The sequence below is a fragment of the Schistocerca nitens genome, chromosome 3 (genome assembly GCF_023898315.1).
Source record: "Schistocerca nitens isolate TAMUIC-IGC-003100 chromosome 3, iqSchNite1.1, whole genome shotgun sequence".
NCBI classification, from domain to species: Eukaryota; Metazoa; Arthropoda; class Insecta; order Orthoptera; family Acrididae; genus Schistocerca; species Schistocerca nitens.
Window position 1 is genome coordinate 684228488 of NC_064616.1, and position 20355 is coordinate 684248842.

Here is a 20355-nt window from a genome sequence, read left to right on the forward strand (position 1 = left end):
GGAAGCGGCAAAACCCGGGCGACGACAGAGGCGCAGCTGATTGAGATGCCGACGCACCTCACCAGAGGCCCCCAAAACCAAATATATCGCGCGGCCGAGGCAGCGAAGAATGCGCCCCGCGAGCCAATGTCGTGAACCTCGATAGTTGTGATAGAATACAACGTCACCTGGAGCAAAAGCAGTAGTCTGCCGCTGCACAGGAACCTGATGCGGCGGATGCAGCAAAGACATCAAGGTTCGATGAGGACGACCGTGGAGCAACTCAGCCGGCGAGCGACCATCTCGGGGCTGAGAGCGATACGAAGACAAAAAGAGCAACAACACGTCCTCCCGAGAATGCGACTCTTTCAACTTCAACATCTGTGACTTGAAAGTCTGGACCAATCGTTCAGCGGCACCGTTTGAATGAGGCGAAAACGGCGCGGATGTCAGATGTTGAATACCATTGGCCGTGCAGAATGACTGAAATTCTGCGGACATGAATTGTGGGCCATTGTCGGAAACAATAGTCTGTGGAAGACCTTCAATGCAAAAAATAGCGGATAACGCTTGGATGGTGGCAGAAGACGTCGTGGAAGACATCCGGACAACAAAAGGGAAATTACTGAAAGAATCGACCACAACCAACCATCGAGCATTCCAGAATGGACCAGCAAAATCTATGTGTAAGCGTTGCCAAGGGGAAGTGGCTTTTGGCCATGCAAAGAATTTCCGCGGTGGGGCGGATTGTTGTTCGGCACACGCCATGCAAGAAGAGCACATAGTCGTAATTGCAGCATCGATTCCGAACCAAGTACAGTGCTGATGAGCAAGTTGTTTCGTTCGCACTATACCCCAATGTCCTTGGTGAAGAAGCCGTAAGACAGAGGACTGTAACGAACGTGGGACCACGACTCTGGACTGATCATTATCAGAACGCAACAACAAAACACCACGTCGTACAAAAAGTCTCTCCTTGTGAGCAAAAAATCGGCGAACCAACGGATCCTCGATCCGTGACTTTGACAAGGGCCATTGCGTAGCAACAAAACGCAAAACGGTAGCAAGGACAGGGTCAGCAGCTGTGGCTGTAGCTACACGACGAAAATCAATCGGAAACGATTCGACCACGTCATCGGTTTCCGAATCAATGAACATGCAAGCAAGTTCGGAAGAATCGAATGCTTTATCCTCAGCAACAGGCAAACGGGACAACGCATCAGCGTTGCCGTGCTTAGCAGTGGACCGATACAAGATATCGTAGCGGTACTGCGAGAGGAAAATAGACCAGGGAATGAATTTCTGCGCTGTACGTGGGGGTACAGGCTTGTTCGGATGAAAAAGCGATGCCAAAGGTTTGTGGTCTGTGATGATGGTAAAATAACGACCATACAAGAAATCGTGAAACTTTGTAACACCAAACACGAGAGCCAAAGCTTCTTTCTCGATCTGTGAATAATTTCTTTGCGCAGACGAGAGCAATTTGGACGCAAAGGCAATAGGGCGATCATGCGATCCATCTTTGTGCGCAAGCACAGCACCGATCCCAAAATCCGATGCATCTACCATCAACAAAAGGGGTTTCTGGGGATCGAATGGCGTAAGGCAAGTATTTGAAAGCAACGCCGATTTCAACTGGCGAAAGGCGCGTTCGCATTCCGTCGTCCAGACAAACGGAACACCTTTACGGCGTAAACGATGAAGCGGAGCTGAAATGGAAGAGGCATTGCGCAGAAAGCGATGATAGTAATTTATTTTACCCAGCACACTCTGTAGCTGCTTCAAATTCTGCGGCGAAGGCAAGTCTTGTATGGCACAGAGGTGCTCTGGACTGGGATGTATGCCTTGCGCATTTATGACATGCCCCAAATATGGTAAGTCACGAGCAAAAAACACACATTTGTCCTTCCACAAGCGAAGACCATGTTGTCGCAATACTTGAAATAATGTTCGTAGATTTTCGAAATGTTCGGCTTCTGTCTTTCCGGAGATCACAATATCGTCCAGATAGTTTGCTGCAGCAGGGACCGACGCACAAACAGTTTGCAGATATTGCTGAAACAATGCAGGGGCGGATGCGCACCCGAATGGCAGTCTTTTGAATCGGTACAAACCAAGATGCGTGTTAACCACCAAGACGCGCTGGGATTCGTCGTCTACTGGTGTTTGCAAGTACGCATCTGCTAGGTCCAACTTAGAAAAATATTTACCCGGGCACAGTTTGTCAAAAAGTTCTTCCGGGCGGGGTAAAGGAAAAGTGGCAATCACTAGTTGTGGATTCACTGTTGCTTTGAAGTCCACACAAAGTCTCAATTTTCCGGAAGGTTTTGGCAAAATTACTAAGGGTGAGGCCCAGAGAGAAGCCTGCACACGTTCAATTACACCTTGCGATTCTAAATCGTGTAATGTTCTTGCGACCTCATCACGCAATGCGTGGGGAACATTGCGCGCTCTGAAAAATTTCGGTTGCGCGTTGACTTTCAGTTCCAAATGCGCTTCATAGTTCTTAGCGCAACCAAGGCCCGGTGCAAAAATGTCTGCAAATTCTTCACACAGACGAGAAACACTGTCTGAAGGCACAGTCTGGTTCACGGATAGGACCTGATTGACTATTGACAGGTTAAACAACTGAAATAAATCTAAACCAAACAAGTTCACTGCAGTAGAAGAACGAAGAACGTAAAATGACACAAGTTTTGTTTGTCCCTTGTATGTTGCAAGAAAGTGCACTGTCCTAACACGGGGATATGCTGTCCTGAATAACTAGTGAGCTGAACATTTGCGGCACGCAATGGAGGTTTGCCCAGTTGTTTGTACGTGTCGTGATTGATCAATGAAACCGCAGCTCCGGTATCGAGCTGGAATGGGATCACTTTGCCTTCAAAGTCCAAGTCTACAAAAAGTTTATTGTCCTGCTGACGACAAGAGCGACTTTCACGTGCAATTGGAACTGATACAGGTACAGAAGCACTTGCGACGTGACGGGATTTCCGGCGACGTCGACGCACACCATTTGTGGGACGAACACAGTCACTGTTTGAGAAAATGGCACTGGACGGAGGGGAATTAACTACATGAATGTCCATGGGCGAAGGTTCACGAGCCTGAGTATGCTTGGTTCGATTCCGGCGTGAAGCAAAGGCCCTGGAATGGTTGTGATTGTCTGAGCTGAGCTTTTTCTGGCAAACACTTTGAACATGTCCTTTCTTATGACAGTAAAAGCAAATAGCTTGGCGTGACGGGCAATGGTCACGCGAATGTCTAATTTCACACCGCGGGCATGATTTCACTGCATTTGCTTGCTTGCGCGGGACACGTGGCTGCGCGGACGTGCGCGAGGGCTGTTTACAGTTGTGCAGCGCGCCCGGCGGGCCGGTGAATGTGACACACGGCTGGCGAAGTTTCAAACGATTCCAGAGCAAAGTCAAGTGTGTCTTGCCTATCTAATATGTCTATCACTTGTTGAAGGGAGGGATTAACTAGTTTCAAAATCTGTTCCCGTATGCGAACATCAGAAACGTTCTGTGCAATTGCATACGCACCATTGTATCTGAATAAGGGAGTCCACATTCACACTCAAAAGCACAATCCCTAGTAAGGCCTTGCAATGTTGCAACCCACTCCCTATTAGTCTGACCGGCCGTACGTTTTGTACGAAAGAACGTATACCGTTTTGCAACGACATTTACTGTTTCTTTGAAATAGGCATCTAACGCTGACAAAATTTCGTCGTAGGACAGAGTTGCTATGTCGCGTCGGGGAAACAATTTCACTATCACACGGTAGGTGGACACAGCTACACACGAAAGCAAAAACGGCTGCCGCTCATTACCTTGAATTCTGTAGGCGGCGAGATGGAATCCAAATTGGCGTGACCACTCCGTCCATGTTTCCAGGTCTGGCTGAAAATTACGGAATGGTGGTGCAACTGCGTGTTGTGGCTGCGGTAGCGGTGAAGCGGCGGCGGCCGCATCGTTTTGCAGTGCACGTTGACCCTGGACGAGCTGTCCAAGGGCATCCAATAACGCCTGCGTCTGCTGATTCTGCAAGCGATAAAATTCGGACAGTACATCTGGCGAAGCCATGACACAAGTAAATGTAAGCAAGTAGAAAGAACAAGACCCTTTTTTGACTCGTCGCCAACTGTTGTGGCGTAACAAGACAGCTACACCACACTGAAGTAGCCGAAAGGCACGCGTTTATCTCACGTAGGCTAGAGAGAGGTCTGAAACAGGATACGTAATGAATGCTATAAAGAAAAGTACGTAGCTGCTATAATACTTAAATTTAATCCATCATTGTGGTACATGGCTCTTGACGATACAAGTGAGACTCTTTAGATACAAGCTTTGTAAGGCTAATGGCGCCTTGCTAGGTCGTAGCCATGGACTTAGCTGAAGGCTATTCTAACTATCTGCTCTGCAAAGGAGCGAGGCTTCGTCAGTGTGCATTGCTAGCGACGTCGTCCGTACAACTGGGGGCGAGTGCTAGTCAGTCTCTCAAGACCTGCCGTGTGGTGGCGCTCGGTCTGTGATCCTGACAGTGGCGACACGCGGGTCCGACATGTACTAATGGACCGCGGCCGATTTAAAGCTACCACCTAGCAAGTGTGGTGTCTGGCGGTGACACCACAGTTGGTCCTGTGGACAGCTAAAAGCAGGGGGTAACTAAAGTTATTACATTTTCCAAAGAACTCCAGCTTCCAGGGTAAAATATTCTGGAAGTAAAATAGACCCCAAAATGGATTTCTCATTCTACAGGTCAGAGTGTGGAATTGTAGATCACTTTACTGGGTATATATGTGAAACAAAAATGAATCATTGTAAGTTAGATATAGTGGAGATAAGTGAAATGTGGTGACACAAAGAGCAGGATTCCTTGTCAGGCTGGTATAGTGTTGTCAACACAATATCAGATAGGGGTAATGAGGGAGTAGGTCTGATAATGAATAAGAAAATAGGGATGAAAGTGAGTTACTGGGGACAGCATAGTAAGTAGTTCACCACAACCAAGACAGGCACAAAGCCATGACCCACCACCATTGTACAAGTATACAGGGTGAGTCACCTAACATTACCGCTGGATATATTTCGTAAACCACATCAAATACTGATGAATCGATTCCACAGACCGAACGTGAGGAGAGGGGCTAGTGTAATTGGTTAATACAAATCATAAAAAAATGCACGGAAGTATGTTTTTTAACACAAACCTACGGTTTTTAAAATGGAACCACGTTAGTTTTGTTAGCACATCTGAACATATAAACAAATACGTAATCAGTGCCATTTGTTGCATTGTAAAATGTTAATTACATCCGGAGATATTGTAACCTAAAGTTGACGCTTGAGTACCACTCCTCCGCTGTTCGATCGTGTGTATCGGAGAGCACCGAATTACGTAGGGATCCAAAGGCAACGGTGATGGCCCTTAGGTACAGAAGAGACTGGAACAGCACATTACGTCCACATGCTAACACCTTTTTATTGGTCTTTTTCACTGACGCACATGTACATTACCATGAGGAGTGAGGTACACGTACACACGTGGTTTCCGTTTTCAATTACGGAGTGGAATAGGGTGTGTCCCGACATGTCAGGCCAATAGATGTTCAATGTGGTGGCCATCATTTGCTGCACACAATTGCAATCTCTGGCGTAATGAATGTCGTACACGCCGCAGTACATCTGGTGTAATGTCGCCGCAGGCTGCCACAATACGTTGTTTCATATCCTCTGGGGTTGTAGGCACATCATGGTACACATTCTCCTTTAACGTACCCCACAGAAAGAAGTCCAGAGGTGTAAGATCAGGAGAACGGGCTGGCCAATTTATGCATCCTCCACGACCTATGAAACGCCCATCGAACATCCTGTCAAGGGTCAGCCTAGTGTTAATTGCGTCAACGCGTTTCCTATGGGACATTTTTGAGGAACGTTGGCAGATCATTCTGTAGAAACGTGATGTATGTTACAGCTGTTTGGGCCCCTGAAATACAGTGAGGACCAATGAGGTGGTCGCCAATGATTCTGCACCATACATTTACAGTCCACGGTCGCTGTCGCTCTTCCTTTCTGAGCCAGTGAGGATTGTCCACGGACCAATAATGCATGTTCCGTAGATTCACTGCCCCGTGGTTTGTGAAACCCGCTTCATCAGTAAACAGGTAGAACTGCAACACATTCTCTGTTAATGCCCATTGATAGAATTGCACTCGATGATTAAAGTCATCACCATGTAATTGCTGATGTAGCGAGACATGAAACGAGTGAAAGCGGTGACGATGGAGTATGCGCATGACACTACTTTTACTCAGTCCACCGGCTCTCGCAATGTCCTGTGTACTCATGTGTGGGTTCATGGCAACAGCAGCTAACACACCAACTGCACCCGCTTCTCCTGTGATGGGCCTGTTACGAACCCGTTTGCGTGCTACGACCATACCTGTTGCATACAGTTGTCGGTAGATGTTTTGCAATGTGCGGCACATTGGATGCCCTTTGTCCGGGTACCGTTCTGCATACACCCTGCAGGCTTCAGCTGCATTTTGTCGACACTCGCCATAGATGAGTATCATCTCCGCCTTTTCAGAGTTCGAATACACCATGGTCACAGTTCCTACAACACTACACTATCACAGACGCCTGGTAACACGGTGTACTACAATTGGTCTGCATGCGGAGACGAATGCAGAATAACAATAGCAGCAAGCGATACATGCAGACACTGCGACAGCTAGACCAAACCACAACAGTGCACTACAGCCACACTCGTAAACATGGTCATCATCGTAAACATGTCCCTGCAGATTCTGCTCGCCAACCGTGGCCCGTGTTTGTTACAACACGCAACTGAACATCGGAGGTTCCAAGCGTCAACTTTAGGTTACAATATCTCCGGATGTAATTAACATTTTACAATGCAACAAACGGCACTGATTATGTATTTGTTTATATGTTCAGATGTGCTAACAAAACTAACGGGGTTCCATTTAAAAAAACGTAGGTTTGTGTTAAAAAACATACTTCCGTGCATTTTTGTATGGTTTGTATTAAACAATTACACTAGCCCCTCTCTTCATGTTCGGTCTGTGGAATCGGTTCGTCAGTATTTGATGTAACGTTAGGGGATTCACGCTGTATATGTTTAATAGCTCTGCAGATGATGAAGAGATTGAAAAAATGTAACACGAGATAAAATTAATTGTTTAGTATGCTAAGGAAGATGAAAACTCAAGTGTAGTAGGGACTCTAATTTCGTAGTAGGCAAAGGAAGAGAAGAAAAATAGTAAGAGGATATGGAATGGGAGAAAGGAACCAAAGAATAAGCTGCTAGTTATAATTCAGCAAAGAGCACAATTTAGTAATGCCTAACACTTGGTTTAAGTATCATGGAAGGATAGTTGTTTATGTGGAAGAGATGTTGAGACACCATAAGGTTCCATATAGATTATATAATGATAAGATAGATATTTCAAAACCAGATATAGAACTGCAAAATATTTCCAGGTCTTGATGTGGACATAGATCATAATTTAATAATTATGAAATGCATATTACAGCTGAAGAAATTTGAAAATTATAGGAAATGAAGGTGACAGGATTTCTATAAACTAAAATAATCAGAGGTTGTTGAGAGTTTCAGTTGCAGTGTATTCCTCCTGTTACTAAAACTGTACATAGTGCATGCAGGATAAGAAACAAAGGACGAAATTGTTGTAGTTGATGGTGAGATGAAGACACTTGCACAAAATGAACTAGCATGGAGAGCTGCAATCTTAGGACTGAAGAGCACAACAACAGCTGAGATTATTAAACTGGGAGGTGTTCATCAAGAAGCTCATCAACGTCGCCGGAAATCCCGTCACGTCGCAAGTGCTTCTGTACCTGTATCAGTTCCAATTGCTAACAAAGAAAGAATTACAAGACTACAAGTGGCATATAAGCTCACTTGAACACATATATTAGAAATTTCTCAATAAAAATGGTAAAACTGTAATATTATGAAACACTGATTGAGACAGAAGTGCTATACTTGTCTGAAACTATGATATTATGTAGCAGATGACAAATTATAAACAAGGAAGAAAAATATTGAAGAAAATTGCAGATGAAGAAAACAATCAAACAGAATTTGTCAGTTTAAAGGAAATGTTACTTCAATTAGAACACATTAATCACACTTCTGTTGTCATTTACACAGAATGAATAACAACAGGATCACATAGAAAATTCTTAAATTTTTTTAAGTACTGAAATTTATAAGAGATTTATGATACACACACACACAAATACACATACACACAAATTACATTCCATGAAGGCCACTGCAAAATAAACGTATTTAATTATTTATTTCTATTTTATCACATTCATGATGCAGGACTTGTCAAAACATATGAAATCATAGAATTTTTCAAATTTATATTCAGGTACAAAATATAGGCACATATAAGTTGTAATATTATGTCTAGTCTGGTAGCTTTCTCATCAACACTCATTGACTGACTGTAATAAAATGAACAATATTCCACTTAAGCTAGTATAAGAAAACATATTTTTATGTACATACATACATACATACAGACACAAAAGACACCACACATGGTATCTGATAAGTTATTGAAACATCTTGATTGGTTTTAGTAAAGTAGAAAATATTCTAGTTATACAGGAGGAACGTTAATAAAACCAACAAACTTCAGTGACAGATTCCTGGCTGGAAATGTGGGATCACTGCCACGAAGATGGTACTGATGAATCAAAGTTCCTCTGACCATGTGCCATGTGTTCCTTGTGTGATGCAGGCTGTGTGATTGACACAGCATACTGCAAGTAGCATAATGGTGCTGTATTCATGTCAAGAACAAGCCAAGATGATGTTTATGTACAGCCAAGCGGATGGAAATAGTCGAGAAGCAGCATGGCTATAACAAAACAAGTACCCTCACAGACATTAATCACATCACTCAACGTTTCAAGCCCTTTCTTGGCATTTGTATGATCATGGGTCCTTTCAGACAGATGAACATGCTGGGAGGTGGTGGATTGTACATACACTAGATTTGGATGACCAGGTTCTACAGGACATTGAGACAAACCTTAGTACAAGCTCCAGGCAAGTGGCTTCCTAACACAGTTAACATAGTTATTCTGCATGACAATCACTAATACCCCTATCACCTGCAATGAGTGCAAGGGTTATCAGCAGTTAATCCTCTCTACAGGGAAGAATTTTGTTGATGGTTTTTGCACCAGACCATCACAATTATGGGATTTCTGTCACCAGTCCTCTTTACTGACAAACCATTCTGCTGCTTAAAGTACTCTGTGTCAATCACACACCCTGCAAGACACAACGAACACATGGAATGTGGTCAGAGGAATTGTAAAACATGCTGTCATATGTCAGCACCATCTATTGTGGCAAAAGTGCATTTCCGGGCACATATTCATAGGACCTTTTTTCCTCAATTACCAGTCAGGAGTCTGTCCCTGCAGCTTGCCAGTTTTATTAATATTCACCCTGTATATGTACACAAATATAGAATTTCAGGTCCCCATACATGATGCAAAAGACACATAACTACACACATTAACCACAGGAGTACATTCATAAAAGGAGTTTAATTTTATCTAGATATACTTTGATAATTATAAATTTATGAGTATGGAGTATGTATTCTTTCCAAGTATAAAACATGTACTAAGGTGTGAGTCAAGGCTACTGTAGGTTATCTCATATTTAATTTCATAGTATATAGACTTTGTCAACTTCTCTCACATCTAACAATAATATTATTTTCTATAAAAGTGAAATATATGGAAGTGTGTGTACTATGAAAAGGGTTTACTTGCCTCCTAATATTTCAAGAAAGGCCTTTATGATGAATACATAGAACACCATTTCTAGTGCAGCTGTTTAAGCACTATATTATCTGTGCTGATAGCTCACTCACATTTAATGGATCTTGCATTAGCATGAGGTTAGATTTCAACCCTGGTACCATAAGCAAGAACAACATATAATTGGTTTATGAGTACATTTTGCTGTTTATTGCATTTACTTTACAGGTATTTTGCTTGCAACTAAATGAAGTGTAGCATTTTAAAGTTATGATTTGTACTCTAATTGGTTTTTGCTAATATGTTTTTCAAATACAACCTAATTTATTTTCAGAAAAAAGCACACTAGATGTTTGGGCAAATGGCGAGAATTTGGAATGTACTGTAAGTCATATTTTGTCTTCATTTCCTGTTTTTCTGTGTACAGAACTATTTTAAAAATTTAATTATCAATAAGTGCCTTCTAACTTCCATATTCTAGTTTTCAGCAGTAATTGAGCATTAACAGAAAATTGTAATTTATTTTCATCAGTTTACATTTTATAAATATATATTTAACGGTCTACAATACAGATGCCATTACACAGCATGACAGGAACATCTTATCCATTCTTGGTACCCTTATCTTAGGTCTCAGATTTTTTGGATAGGTCTTTTTTTATAGAAATGTTACCAGCACAGTTCTGTATCATTTGGTGCAGCCATAAATATTACTGAAAACTTTCATACATACTTCTAGAATAGAAAGAAATGTAATAAAGAGATTTTAAAGCACAAACTGCATTTTAATTTTGTAGTAAGGGAATATTTATAACTGCAGTAGCAGCCTATAGTATGTAATTTATTTCTTCAAGGGCAATTTTACAATAACATAGGATTTACCAGATTAATAGTAGGTAAAATGTGTTATATATACAGACATATAGATGTGTTTAATGAGGAGGCGACAGGTGGTTAATCTTGCTGTTGTTGATGGAAACATCCCACTGTTTGCCCAAAGTGATTTAAGAAATACACAGAAAAATTAAATCATGATGGTAAGGCAGAGCATGAGTCTTCATCCCCTAGAACTGAGGTCAGTTTCTTAACAAATGCACTACCTCATTCAGTTTAATACTGGTGTACAGTACTCTCACATTTATACATACTTGAGCAAATACTGATCCTAATGGATTGCCATCATGGTACCTATTCATGCCTCACAGTAATTCATGATGTGTCACATATATTAACTACAATTTTAGTAAAGCCACATTGTACATTGTCCTGTATGTTTCATTTCATTTGCCTGCATCTTCATTTCATTTGCCTTCATCTTTAATTCTGTTACAATGTTAACAAACAATGGTATACTTATTTTGTACACACAATAATGTGGCCATTTTATTCATCTTTATTGATGTTTGTTATCGTCTGTTAACCTTTTTAAACAAGCAATGACAACCATGAACTGTAAAGATGATGAAATAGCAGACACTTATTTGTGAACAGCATAATTACATAACAGTTTGTAAATGAAAAAGACATGCAAATTATAAGAGACATAAAAGTTATTCAAAGCTAGGCATCCCACACTAATGGCTGCAACCTGAGGATGACTCCATCTATATGGTTTGAATCATACTCTTTAAATATTGATGTTAAGTATATACGTAAAAGGCTGCAGGAAAATACTGAATATTTTCTTATAAAATATCACATGACAAATCAGTGTATTTTATCAACATCAAAGTATGCTGTGTGACCAAGTTACAGAATTTGTCTGGTGACTAATGCCCAACCTTTGTGAATGTACACTCCTGGAAATTGAAATAAGAACACCGTGAATTCATTGTCCCAGGAAGGGGAAACTTTATTGACACATTCCTGGGGTCAGATGCATCACATGATCACACTGACAGAACCACAGGCACATAGACACAGGCAACAGAGCATGCACAATGTCGGCACTAGTACAGTGTATATCCACCTTTCGCAGCAATGCAGGCTGCTATTCTCCCATGGAGACGATCGTAGAGATGCTGGATGTAGTCCTGTGGAACGGCTTGCCATGCCATTTCCACCTGGCGCCTCAGTTGGACCAGCGTTCGTGCTGGACGTGCAGACCGCGTGAGACGACGCTTCATCCAGTCCCAAACATGCTCAATGGGGGACAGATCCGGAGATATTGCTGGCCAGGGTAGTTGACTTACACCTTCTAGAGCACGTTGGGTGGCACGGGATACATGCGGACGTGCATTGTCCTGTTGGAACAGCAAGTTCCCTTGCCGGTCTAGGAATGGTAGAACGATGGGTTCGATGACGGTTTGGATGTACCGTGCACTATTCAGTGTCCCCTCGACGATCACCAGTGGTGTACGGCCAGTGTAGGAGATCGCTCCCCACACCATGATGCCGGGTGTTGGCCCTGTGTGCCTCGGTCGTATGCAGTCCTGATTGTGGCGCTCACCTGCACGGCGCCGAACACGCATACGACCATCATTGGCACCAAGGCAGAAGCGACTCTCATCGCTGAAGACGACACGTCTCCATTCGTCCCTCCATTCACGCCTGTCGCGACACCACTGGAGGCGGGCTGCACGATGTTGGGGCGTGAGCGGAAGATGGCCTAACGGTGTGCGGGACCGTAGCCCAGCTTCATGGAGACGGTTGCGAATGGTCCTCGCCGATACCCCAGGAGCAACAGTGTCCCTAATTTTCTGGGAAGTGGCGGTGCGGTCCCCTACGGCACTGCGTAGGATCCTACGGTCTTGGCGTGCATCCGTGCGTCGCTGCGGTCCGCTCCCAGGTTGACGGGCACGTGCACCTTCCGCCGACCACTGGCGACAGCATCGATGTACTGTGGAGACCTCACGCCCCACGTGTTGAGCAATTCGGCGGTACGTCCACCCGGCCTCCCGCATGCCCACTATACGCCCTCGCTCAAAGTCCGTCGCACATACGGTTCACGTCCACACTGTCGCGGCATGCTACCAGTGTTAAAGACTGCGATGGAGCTCCGTATGCCACGGCAAACTGGCTGACACTGACGGCGGCGGTGCACAAATGCTGCGCAGCTAGCGCCATTCGACGGCCAACACCGCGGTTCCTGGTGTGTCCGCTGTGCCGTGCGTGTGATCATTGCTTGTACAGCCCTCTCGCAGTGTCCGGAGCAAGTATGGTGGGTCTGAGACACCGGTGTCAATGTGTTCTTTTTTCCATTTCCAGGAGTGTATTATTCAGATTTCTGCCAACAATAATCACAAAAGCTTTTCAAAAATGCAGTAACCCTTTTGAATCAGCCAGTGGTCACCATCATACTGCCTATACACATTTTGCTAGTGGTGAAAAATTTCCATTACACTGTGCATTCATAAAAAAAAGTTAAAACAACTACAGCTTGGAGAGGTGTTTATACACAGCACTGTACACCACCTCAAGATACGAATGCAAAGGTACAGATATCACAATGAACTGACAGCATTTAGTTTCAGTATGATGGATGTAGAAGAATTATGTACAAAGTTTAAATGGATTGTAAATCATACTCTGGAGAAGCATGTGCTGAGTAAGTAGATTATGAATGGAAAAGATCCACCGTGATTTAAAAACAAAATTTTAAAAAATGCTGAGGAACGAAAGTTTGTTGCACTCTTGGTTAAAAAGAGAAAGCAGAAATGATGGCAGGCAAAAGTTAATAGAAATTTGTGCATCTGAAGAAAGATCGATGTGCAAAGCTTACGACAACTACCACTGTCATACCTTAGCAATAGATCTCATTGACCTGAGAAATTTCTGGTCCTACATAAAATTGCTAAGTGAGTCTAAGGCTTGTATCCAGTCACTTGTTCACCAGTCTGGTGTGGCAGTAGAAGATCACAAAAGTAATGCCAGAGTTTTAAATCTTGCATTTAAGGAATCATTCACACAGGGGAATCATACAAACATATCTTCATTTGACCATCACAGAGACTCCTGTACAGAGGATACAGTAATAACTATTGCTGGTGTAGAGAAACAACTGAAAGAGTTGAAAGCACATAAGTTGCAGGCCCTGATGTAATCCCAGTTTGGTTGTACAAACAGTACTCTACAGCATAGGTCCCTAACTTAGCTTGCATTTATCACAAATCTCTCACCCAGCACAAAGTCCCAAGTGACTAGAAAAAAGTACACATGACTCCTGTATATAAGAAAGGTAAAAGAATGGACCTGCAAAATTGCAGAGCAATACTTTTAACGTTGGTTTGCTGTAGAATCCTTGAACACAGTCTCAGTTCAAATATAAATTTCCTTGAGAGGGAAATGCTTCTGTTTGCAAATCAGCATTGCTTCAGAAATCATCACTTGTGCAAAACTCAGATTGCCTTTTTCTCACCTGACGTTCTGCAAATCATGAATGAAGGGCAACAGGTGGATACCATGTTCCTAATTTCCATAAAGCATTTGACGTGGTGCCACACTCCCGACTGTTAATGAACATACAAGCATGCAGAATAGGTTCCCAGGCATGTGAATGGCTCGAATACTTCTTAAATAACACAACCCAGTATGTTGTTCTCAATGGTGGGTGTTCATCAGAGACAAGGGTATTGTTAGGAGTGACCTAGGAAAGTGTGATAGGAGTGGTGTTACATTTTATATACCCTGTCGGACAGGGAAAGCAGCAGTCTGAGGCTGTTTACTGTGGTGTATGGGAAGGTATCATCATTGAGTGACTGTAAAAGGACACAGGATGACTTAGACAAAATTTATACTTGATGTGATGAATGTCAGTTAGCTGTAAATGTACAAAAACGTAAGTTAATGCAGATGAGTAGGGAAAAAAACCATAATGTTTGAGTATGGTGTTAGTAGTTCATTGCTTGAAACAGTCACATTGATTAAATATCTAGGTGTAGCATTACAAAGCAATATGAAAGGGAATGAGCATGTAAGGAATGATAATGATTGACTTTGGTTTATTGTGAGAACTTTAGGAAAGTTTGGTTCATCTGTAAAGGAGAACGCATATAGGACACTAGTGTGACCTATTGTTAAGTACTGTTTGAGTGTTTGGGATCTGTACTAGGTTCCATTAAAGGAAGGCATTGAAGCAATTTAGAGGTGGGCTGCTAGATTTGTTACCACTAGGTTCAAATGACACGCAAGTATTATGGAGATGCTTCAGGAAGCCAAATGGGGATCACGGAGGGAAGATAACATTCTTCTTGAGGAGCACTACTGAGAAGATTTAGAGAACTGGTATTTGAGGCTGACTGCAGAACAATCTTACTGCTGCCAACATGCATTTCACGAAAGGTCCTTGAAGATAAAATTAGAGAGATTAGTGCTCATTTGGAGGCATGTAGACAGCTATTTTTCTCTCGCTCTAGAAGAAAAGGAAATAAAAGAGTAGTGGTACAGGGTACCCTCCACCATGCACCTTATGGTAGCTTGTCAAGTAAGTATATAGATGTAACTGTAGGTATAGATGAAGATGAAGCAGATGGTGTGGGAATGGGGGAGACTGTCGAAATATTGTGATACATAATTCTAAAAAAAGGTGTGTGGTGTTTACTGATATAACAGAGTTGCATTTTTGTATGAAATAAATAATTACTGCATTGTGGCCAAACACTCAAGCAGAAAGTAATCTGAGCTGGACAGACAGCCACGAGCTCTTTCACAAAAAAATATTTTTGATATCTTACTGGTGAGTTAGTAAGTGAAATAAAGTAATATTATATTAAACTTACATCATACTGATACTTTCAGCACAACCAGTACTGATGAAATGTTTTTTAGAATATTAATAAAGGAGTGGATTTGAATCTTCAGCTTTGTGTTTACATTGCATGACATTTACTGCTATAACATGAGTAGATTCAGAGGCAGAACAGCTCAAGCAGAAGTCAACATTTCCTCTGGAATCCTCTTCATTGTCCAGTGTCACTAGCCTGTACAGATGGCTGCACTTATTGTGATGATGGATGGCCACGTTTATTGCTGCTTTAAGTAAATTACTCAGACTTAGTCTCTGTGGTAGTTGGTCAGCTGTCAGGTTTTATATCAGATTTTTTACATAAATTTTTCTGCACAGATTAAAGACTTGCCAATGTGTACAGTGATGTACCAAATGGCAAAAGATCAGTTTTTCCAATGAGCTTCAGTTCAGATTAAAACTGTGTGCCTGACCAAGACTCGAACTTGGGACCTTTGCCTGTCAGAAGTAAAGCTGTGAGAACCGGGCATGAGTCGTGCTTCGGTAGCTCAGATGGTAGAGCACTTGCCCGTGAAAGGCAAAGGTCCCGAGTTCGAGTCTCGGTCGGGCACACAGTTTTAATCTGCCAGGAAGTTTCATATCAGCGCACACTCCACTGCAGAGTGAAAATCTCATTCTAGCTTCAGTTCAGTTTGGATTACAGTGAGGGATGAGTACTTCTTAGGCAGTAAATAGGTACCCACAATTTTTGCACCATTGAGTGTCATGGGCTGTCCATGCTGTCAAAAGGTATGGCTTCAGCAGAGATGCTACAAGGCTCAACACAATATTTCCACTTGTTATTTCAACAAACATGTTTATCCATGTGTTACAAACAATATTCAGTAATTCATCTTCTCTACCTTGCTTATTTGTCTGGCATGCATGTATCTGCTCCTCCACATGCTCTCCAATCCCCTGACACCCAGCCCCACAAAAAACACCCCATTTAATACATTTGAGTTTTTTATCATTCAATGGCCTGTTTATGATGCTACTCTAATAGTCAGTACTGTTGAACTTGGGTGTAACATCCAGGATCCAAGTTAGATGGAATGCTGTTCCTCAGACACTGAAACCTCATCTGGCTCAATGTCAAGAACTGTAGGACTTCTTATGTCAGCATTTGGTGTGAAATACTCATTTTTGACATGTTAATACTCTGATCATTTAATTTGTTTGTATCATTGTAAATCGTATGTCAATTAAAACCCATTAATTTCTGTTGAGTCCACCACAGGGCTTCAATTTTAACAAAACATTGTGTGAGGATAACATCAAACAAACAACAGTGTATTAGAACAAAGTCAAAGCATACTAGATTCACTTTCTCTTAGGACTCAATGTAGACAAGCTGAATGGAGGCAGTAAGAGATACTGAAATGGGATGAACAGATTTCTTAGAACTCGTACAGGAGACCCTATTTAGCAGTAAGGAAATTTTAGTTAAGTTACAGTGCTACATTATTATGAATCTGGAAGTTTATTGGCCAAAGTAACTGTCAATAGAATTTACAAGGAGAAGTCATTTACAATCATGTGTCTGATTTGATAGAGTAAGTAGTGAAGTAAGATAATGGACTTACCAGTTAAACACAGTGTCTTTGGATGAAAACTAAGTGAGGATTCTTCTGGACACTTTTAGTACCTGCAGTGAAGCACAGTAAAGTCATACTGGTACATAATTGTTACTGATATTTTTTTTCTGCATACATACTGAAAAGATTTTAGGTCTTCAATTTATATTATGGATGTCACTGTCTCACAGTTACATAAAGTTTGCAGGTTAGACACCTAGTCTAGTGTTAGTACCAATCACATTTGTTGGATCTTAATACTCTTTTTAATATACAAAAATATCTTATATGATGTAGTGCTGAACATCTTTGGAATAGCTGTTGATGTTCTCTCAGTGATTATCAATTAGTACAAAACACACATGTAGGCAAAAGGGGCTGTAATAATGACACAGAACAGTTGACTATGTAAATATAATAACTCAGTAATCAATATTTGATTAAATGCATCAACTTTTATTTGAAACTAGAAGAACAATGAATCAAACTTGACATGATGGTGAGCAATCCATTTCACAGTGCCAAATTAAAAGAGATGCTACTGCTCGAGCAACACTCGTTTATACTAAATATGGAAACTGAGATCCCACAGTGTTCCCTTGTGTCAGAAATACAAACTTATGATGTCAAACAGTGGAAAATTCAGGATGGACTATGACAATATTATGAAAAGGATAGTTGCTACTCACCATATAATGGACACACATACACACAATCACAGTCTCTGGCTGCCTCAGGAGCCAGAGACTGACTCTGTGTGTGTGTGTGTGTGTGTGTGTGTGTGTGTGTGTAAAGGGGAGATTAAAGAAGTCTTGTGAGTGAGGGCAGTTGCCTTAGAAGAGACAGAAGACCCAGGGGTACTCTCCTTGAAAGTTAAGGAAAAAAACCTTCAGAAACTACTGTTTTAAGCTGTTTTGATACTAAAAAATATCAAACAATTGCAAAAATGTGTTTTATATTAGACAAAAGAGTTTCAAATTTCTTGAAATGTGTAGCATTCACAACCTTTTTCTAAGTAACTTTTGTCTTTTATATAATTGTTAACGGACAGCAACAAGCTCATAAGCCTTTTGTTAACACACAGTTGATAAGCAAGTTAAAAGCAAATAAACTGAAATTAGAATAAAATACTTTTAAAACTGTAGTTCTTAATTTGTACACAACTATATTTTTGCCAGCTTAGTTCATAAATGTATTTGTATTTATATTTTGAAAATTATTATTGTAAAGCATGCTGCTGCGGCAGATCAGGAAGCCCTGCTAATATTTGGCACTCACAATTCAACCAGGAGGGGGAGCACATGTCACTGATACAGGTAGTACATTCTCTTGGGCACATCAAATAAGACGGCTTAGGGAATACTGAATTAAATGACTAAAACCACTGACCAAGACTCTAAATTCACATGCATACCTTTGGTGCAGATTACAAAAATACCATTTGATTTTAATTTAGTTTCAACTTTTGGAGAAGGTGATTGCCCGTTCTGGCCCCCCCTCCCCCCACCCCCCAACCTCTAATCTGCCCTTGCCTGTGTATGTTTTCTGTTTGTGAAGAAGACCTTATCGGCTAAAAGCTTACTTTCTTACAGTCTTTTTGTTGTGCTTATCTGTGATTCGGTATCTCCACTATATGGCGAGCAGCAACTATCCTTTTCATAATATTGTCAAACTTAGGGCGTTAATTATATCAAAGTCATATGTTACTCACAAAGAATGAGTTTCATTGAGTACAGTGGATTTGAGCTTAACCTTGAAGAGACACTATGCAGTGAACTGAGAATCAGCCAACACCAGTTCCCTAATAAATAGAAGAAACATTAACTTTCCTAACATGATAAAAATTTCTTAATTAAGATGTAAATCTAAGGCCCAAGGATATCCAGTTCATGCATTAAAGTATAGAAGCACACAGGATTACATTAATTTCTGTGAATTCTTGAAGTCTGTTTTTCCATAAACCCTTATGTTTTCAGCATGAATTTGTAGAAGATGGCAGTGAAACTCTCTTTTATCTTGGAGGAAGACCAGCATGTATTAAGACTGTGACAAGTGGAAAACGAAAAGAAGGTATTGTCCATATCCTTTTTGTGGATGGGAATATTATTGAAGAAAACAATTCTGTGTAAAGCTTCTGATATATACTAGTTTTTGAGCTTACAGTTTGAATCTCAATCTAGAAGTGCCCTTAAATGTCACTGTTTCTGAACCATCTTCATTGTATGAAATTAAAGTGAATATTTTGTAATAAAAATTTCTTGATTATATAAATGACCAACACAATTGTAATCACAAATTAACAAACAAAGATGCTTGCCACTATGTGCCTTTTGCTGCCAATGAGTAAATAAAAAATGTCAGCACATATATATATTGTACTTGTGAAACAAACTGTTGTAAATGCATATAATTTGTATATTCACTTTTTAACACAGTTTTAAATAAAATGAGTAATTTGTATGAATATATTCATTTATAACCAATTTCCTCTTAGTGTGAGCATGTACTTTTTAAAAAGAATTTGATAATGTCCTATTGACTTCCGTGAATGCATGGTGTCTGTTCCTTTGAAAGAACAGACATCACACTGGTCCTGCAACTGTGAAACACTATATGTAAATTGAAGGGAGATGAATGCCTTCAGTTGGAATAGGACATTAAGCAGAATCAGCAGTGACGAGTCAAAAATGTGTACCAGACAGGGATTCAAACCCAGGATCTCCTGCTTACTAGGCAGATGCAGTAACCACTGCACCATCTGGGACACAGCATTATCGCAACTACACAGAGTATCTTGGTATGCCTCATGGTCGATCCACACTCCAACCAAGCACCACCTATCCACAGCCCCTGTCCATACTTTTCCATGCATTCTTGTGGGGCTCTTCTTTATAGTGACTTCCTTCAAAATATGGTGCCTGAAATTTGATTCTAACCTAAAAGAGGTACCTCTCTGACATCAGTAACCACAGGGATCCTGCATTGTGTGATGGTGGCCCCCATACATTTCCTGCAAGAATTTCAGCCAACCTACCTTTTCCTCTTCTATTCAGGTGCAGGCCATGTCTAGTATAACCCCATCTCCCAATTGTGGCAACGGGCACTGCACTTACCAGGAGTACCGGTATGAAATGAGCATTAAGATACAAGTGTGTCAATAGGGAACATTTGTTGTGAACAAGCCTTAAGTTTTTTTTTTGTTTGGTTGGTATAACATCTGTCAAAGATATTT

At 41.3% G+C, this 20355-nt stretch overlaps 1 protein-coding gene across 1 annotated transcript in view; it reads left to right on the forward strand.

Annotated features, from left to right (window-relative positions):
• LOC126249716 (fas apoptotic inhibitory molecule 1) overlaps positions 1-19489 on the forward strand; it is a 78536-nt gene extending 59047 nt beyond the window's left edge. Inside the window, exons 4-5 of the mRNA XM_049951397.1 lie at positions 10159-10208; positions 19100-19489. Coding sequence (XP_049807354.1) covers positions 10159-10208; positions 19100-19252 — 203 coding nt within the window. The 3' untranslated portion in view covers positions 19253-19489. The remainder of the gene's footprint in view (positions 1-10158; positions 10209-19099) is intronic.
• Positions 19490-20355: the final 866 nt, after the last annotated feature.